The sequence below is a fragment of the Camelina sativa genome, chromosome 6 (assembly GCF_000633955.1).
Source record: "Camelina sativa cultivar DH55 chromosome 6, Cs, whole genome shotgun sequence".
Classification (NCBI taxonomy): domain Eukaryota; kingdom Viridiplantae; phylum Streptophyta; class Magnoliopsida; order Brassicales; family Brassicaceae; genus Camelina; species Camelina sativa.
The window spans coordinates 23,821,255-23,825,841 of NC_025690.1; the positions used below are offsets into that span (position 1 = coordinate 23,821,255).

At 41.3% G+C, this 4,587-nt stretch overlaps 4 protein-coding genes across 4 annotated transcripts in view; 2 read left to right on the forward strand and 2 right to left on the reverse strand.

The window, feature by feature from the left end:
* Positions 1–1,751, forward strand: part of LOC104699419 (probable polyamine oxidase 2) — a 3,434-nt gene extending 1,683 nt beyond the window's left edge. Inside the window, exons 4-8 of the mRNA XM_010414726.2 lie at positions 93–180; positions 297–382; positions 479–581; positions 671–768; positions 851–1,751. Of these exons, the coding sequence (XP_010413028.1) occupies positions 93–180; positions 297–382; positions 479–581; positions 671–768; positions 851–1,589 (1,114 nt within the window). The 3' untranslated portion in view covers positions 1,590–1,751. The remainder of the gene's footprint in view (positions 1–92; positions 181–296; positions 383–478; positions 582–670; positions 769–850) is intronic.
* LOC104793235 (50S ribosomal protein L3-1, chloroplastic-like) lies at positions 1,965–3,063 on the forward strand. Its single transcript, XM_010519556.2, has one exon. It carries the CDS (start codon positions 2,065–2,067, stop codon positions 2,878–2,880), a length of 816 nt encoding a protein of 271 aa, XP_010517858.1. The 5' UTR covers positions 1,965–2,064; the 3' UTR covers positions 2,881–3,063.
* Positions 3,158–4,580, reverse strand: LOC104793234. Its single transcript, XM_019226808.1, has 3 exons — positions 3,935–4,580; positions 3,698–3,845; positions 3,158–3,611 (listed from the first exon to the last, which is right to left on the reverse strand). The coding sequence occupies exons 1-3, from the start codon at positions 4,436–4,438 to the stop codon at positions 3,283–3,285; spliced, it is 981 nt and encodes a 326-aa protein (XP_019082353.1). The 5' UTR covers positions 4,439–4,580; the 3' UTR covers positions 3,158–3,282.
* LOC109125141 overlaps positions 4,489–4,587 on the reverse strand; it is a 6,900-nt gene continuing 6,801 nt past the window's right edge. The window contains exon 6 of the mRNA XM_019246436.1: positions 4,489–4,521. Within this exon, the coding sequence (XP_019101981.1) occupies positions 4,489–4,521 (33 nt within the window). The remainder of the gene's footprint in view (positions 4,522–4,587) is intronic.

Sequence of the window (4,587 nt, forward strand, 5' to 3'; positions counted from 1 at the left end):
TTTTTTTTTTTTTTTTTTTTTCGATCTTCTATTTCTTTTTATTCTTGTCTTACACCTTGAAACTCACACTGCAAATTCTTTTGTTTCTGAAGCTATGCTCTGTTTGATATGGATGGCAACCAAGTTCCCCAAGAGTTGGTAACTCAGGTTGGCGTCACTTTTGAACATATTTTGGAAGAGGTATGTCCATCACATTCATTTATTATTATTATTATTATTCCGATTCTTGTTTTTGTTGATGTTGCAAGTCTTTGTTTTATGCTCATCTTAACTAGATTCGTCTTTTGCAAATACAGATTAATAAAGTCAGGGATGAGCAGGATGCAGACATGTCAATGTCTAAGGCTTTCTCAATAGTCTTTACTAGGAAACCCGAGTTGAGGTTTGTATACATAATGTCCCCACTTTTTAAATTTCTTTAGTCTATGCACTTTTGGTAAGCTTGGTTTCATGATTGAGTTTGAATTTCCACATCCAGATTAGAGGGGCTTGCACACAATGTACTTCAGTGGTATGTATGCCGCATGGAAGGATGGTTTGCCGCAGATGCAGATACCATCTCTGCAAAGTGTTGGGATCAGGTTAGTTACATTTTCCTCCTCTTGAAAGTTAATGGATTTATCACATACCGTTTCTTGATTTCTGGTTTAACATTCTGAGAATTGTTCAGGAGGAGTTACTGCCAGGTGGACACGGACTTATGGTTAGAGGGTATCGTCCTGTCATCAACACTCTGGCCAAAGGTCTTGATATCCGAGTAGGCCACAGGTACACCTTGCCTATTTGAAGAGTTTTGGCCATTTACTTAGTGTTTTGCAGTGATAACCTCTGGTTTTTTTCCTTGTCTCAGGGTTACGAAGATAGTAAGGCGGTACAATGGAGTGAAGGTAACGACAGAAAACGGGGAAACATTTGTTGCTGATGCTGCAGTCATTGCTGTTCCTCTCGGAGTGTTAAAAGCTGGAACCATAAAGTTCGAACCGAAGCTACCTGAGTGGAAACAAGAAGCAATCAACGACCTAGGAGTAGGTATCGAGAACAAGATCATACTACATTTTGAGAAAGTCTTCTGGCCGAAAGTAGAGTTTCTAGGAGTGGTAGCTGAAACCTCCTACGGTTGCAGTTATTTTTTGAACCTGCACAAGGCCACGGGTCATCCTGTCCTGGTTTACATGCCGGCTGGTCAGCTCGCTAAAGACATCGAGAAAATGTCTGATGAAGCAGCTGCAAGTTTCGCCTTCTTGCAACTCCAGAGAATTCTTCCGGATGCATTGCCTCCGGTTCAGTATCTTGTATCAAGGTGGGGATCGGATGTGAATTCACTGGGATCTTATAGCTACGATATCGTGGGAAAACCTCATGATCTCTACGAGAGGCTTAGGGTTCCAGTGGATAACCTATTCTTTGCCGGTGAAGCAACGAGCTCGAGCTTCCCGGGCTCTGTTCACGGCGCTTATTCAACTGGATTGATGGCAGCTGAAGATTGTAGGATGCGAGTTTTGGAGCGGTATGGTGAGTTGGATCTGTTTCAGCCTGTGATGGGTGAAGAAGGACCGTTCTCTGTTCCGCTTCTTATCTCCCGTCTCTAAACTCCCCCATCATTGACTAGAAAGAACCTGAAGTGAAGATGGGATTTGTCTTGTGTCTTAATTTGAAACTATAACTATTCTCGTGTTGGATCGTTTAAAACATCTTCGGTTTGTTATTCAATAAATTTGAACATTATATATATCCTTGTGATATTATTTATATATGACAATCATCTTTTAAGAATTCAACTAATACAAACACTAATCTAAAAAGAGGTTAAATCGAACATGAGAAGAAATAAAGAACGAGATAAAACAAAATTTTGAATTTTGAGGACCGATGTTGCAAAATAAAAACCACTGTATGTTGTAAATATGAGTATCTCCAGGGGTATAATGATAAAACTTCGTAAGTTTTTATTAGATTGGGGAGAAGAGAAGAGAAGAGAAGATAAGAGTGGCACAAACAGAGCTTGCTTTATCCTCTCTTCAGTTCAGAGTTTGCTTCTTCTTCTGTGTGAGTATCTTGGGAACAATGGCGATGGCTATGGCGGTGGTTTCTTTCCCATCTCTACTCAACAAATCAACCTTATCCACTTCTCTCTTCACTCCAACCTTCCTCCCTGCGAAATCCTCTTCCCTTCTCATCAAATCATCACCCAGAACCAGATTCGTTGTGTCTTCCTCCATGGAAGCTGGCATCGGAGTAATGGGTTCAAAGCTCGGAATGATGAGTTTCTTCGAAGAAGACGGCACAGTAGTTCCAGTAACAGTCGTCGGATTCCGCGAAGGCAACATCGTGACCCAAATCAAAACCCTAGCCACCGACGGTTACGACGCGGTTCAAATCGGTTACCGTCGAGTAAGAGACAAGAAGCTAACCAAACCGGAAACCGGTCATCTCCTAAAAGCCGGTACGATTCCAATGAGACATCTACAAGAGTTCAGGCTAACGAACGTGGAAGGATTCGAAACGAACCAGAAGCTCGTGTTCGACGAGATATTCAAAGAGGGGGCCCTCGTCGACGTGGCGGGAACGACGATTGGGAAAGGGTTTCAAGGAGGAATCAAAAGGCATCATTTCAAGAGAGGTCAGATGACTCATGGTTCAAAGAGTCATCGTGCTTTGGGTTCGATTGGTGCTGGTACTACACCCGGAAGGGTTTACAAAGGGAAGAAGATGCCTGGGAGAATGGGAGGCACGAGGACCAAGATCAGGAAGCTTAAGATTGTTAAAGTTGATAAGGAGCTTAATGTTGTTATGATCAAAGGTGCTTTGCCTGGTAAGCCTGGCAATCTCCTTCGTATTACTCCCGCTAAAATCGTCGGACTTAATATTCCCAAGAACTAGTTGAGACTTGAGACAACAACATCAAGACTTGTTTTTGTTTTGTAATGTTTGACTTTGTTTATTATTATTGTATCGAAACTGCGGAATCTGGATTTTGGTGTTGGAAATTTGTAGAATTGCTTTTCGTGTTAGTTAAGCTCTTGCTCAGAGATTATGTATGACAGAGTCGTGGCTTTTGTCCAAGGATCTTTCCCAGTTCATATTCAAATATTCTAGGAACTTAATGTAAGAACAAGAGTAGTCAAGTAGTAACAAAACAATAGTATATTAGGATGTCTTACTCAAAAAAACATATATATTTATAGTTTAAGGGGTTAAAATTGTACATGAGATCATATGATAGGAAGAAAAAATGAACATATAAATTATAAATCTTTATGATACGTTACGTTTTTTGGGATTTTAAAGAATGGTTGAGAAGCTCTCAATAGGATCAGATTCTTCAAGCATAGAAGCAGCTTGGAAGCAATCGGTAGCATCAGCTATACGTCCATCAGATTTATGAACCATTCCTAGGTAATACCAAGCTTTTCGGTTTGTCGGATCAATCCTCAATGCATCAGAAAGCAAGCTTCTCGCCACGGGGAGAGTCGGCTGATGATCTTTCCCTCTTTCAGACAACAATGCTCCAACCGCTACTTTGCAAGGAACCGATGATCCGTCTAGTAATAAACCATCTAAGAAAGCTGCTAACGCGGGTTTAAACTCCTTTCGTCCTTCCCACATTCGACCTGATCATCCCAAAGATTCAAACCGAATTTGAGTAAATCAAGGAAATGGATTCTAAGAGATGAGTTAAATGTGTTCTTGTTCTTGCCTTCTGTATGCAGCATTGAAGCAGAGTATTGTTTCAGCTCCCCGGCCTTTTTCAGACAGACTTCCACGTCGTTCCAATGCGAAAGGCTTGAGTAAAGATAAGCCAAGCCATGCCACACTTCAAACTCATTCACTTTGTCTTCCTCCATCTGTGTTATTGTATAAGGTCTTCAATAAAAAAACAGAAGGTTTTGATTGATGATCCCAATAGATTAGAAAACAAACGAGATTTAGAAACCTGAGAAAGAGTTCTGAGAGGTCCAAAAGATTTCCTTTGCGCTTGAACCAATGCAAGAAGGTAACGATAAGTCTCGACAGCTTCTGTTGGATTTGACTGAGAGATCTTCAACTTTGCTTTAAGTCTCAAGAGAAATCCTTGATCCCACTTTGCGGTTTCATCTAAAGCAGCATCGGTCACAACTTCAGCTTCTGAAAACCGTTGCTGAGCCGACAAAACAAGCGCGAGAAATCTCCATCCTTTTAACACCGACCCTCCCGTTGCATCGATGAACTCTTTGGCGTAACGTGACGCGGCTTTTAAGTTCCGTTGCTCAGCGTATTGAACACCTAACTCAAAGATCAAATCAGGATTGTTGTGCTCAAAAGCTATAGCTCCATCTAATGCTTTCAATGATTCTGATTGAAGCCGAGACCTTTCGAAATCCGACGTGGGAACTTTAGCTTGCTTCCCTAAACAAAGTCCTAACATCCTCAAACCAACGCCTTTCAAATGCTCATCCATACCTTCAGCATTGTTTATAGCTCTCTGCGCATAACCCGAACCTTCTGCAGCTAAAGAAGGCTCTTCACTGCAAAGCTTAGCAGCTAACAAAAGTGCCACAAGATCATCAGGTTGTTCGTGTTTATGCAGAGACTTTCTAAGAAGGTTAA

Coding starts and splice junctions, on each gene's coding strand:
- LOC104793235 (XM_010519556.2), top strand. CDS start 2,065: ATGGCGATGGCTATGGCGGTGGTTTCTTTCCCATCTCTACTCAACAAA.
- LOC104793234 (XM_019226808.1), bottom strand. CDS start 4,438: ATGGATGAGCATTTGAAAGGCGTTGGTTTGAGGATGTTAGGACTTTGT. Junction 3,846..3,934: donor CTCTCAGAACTCTTTCTCAG/GTTTCTAAATCT, acceptor ACAATAACACAG/ATGGAGGAAGACAAAGTGAA. Junction 3,612..3,697: donor TTCAATGCTGCATACAGAAG/GCAAGAACAAGA, acceptor TGGGATGATCAG/GTCGAATGTGGGAAGGACGA.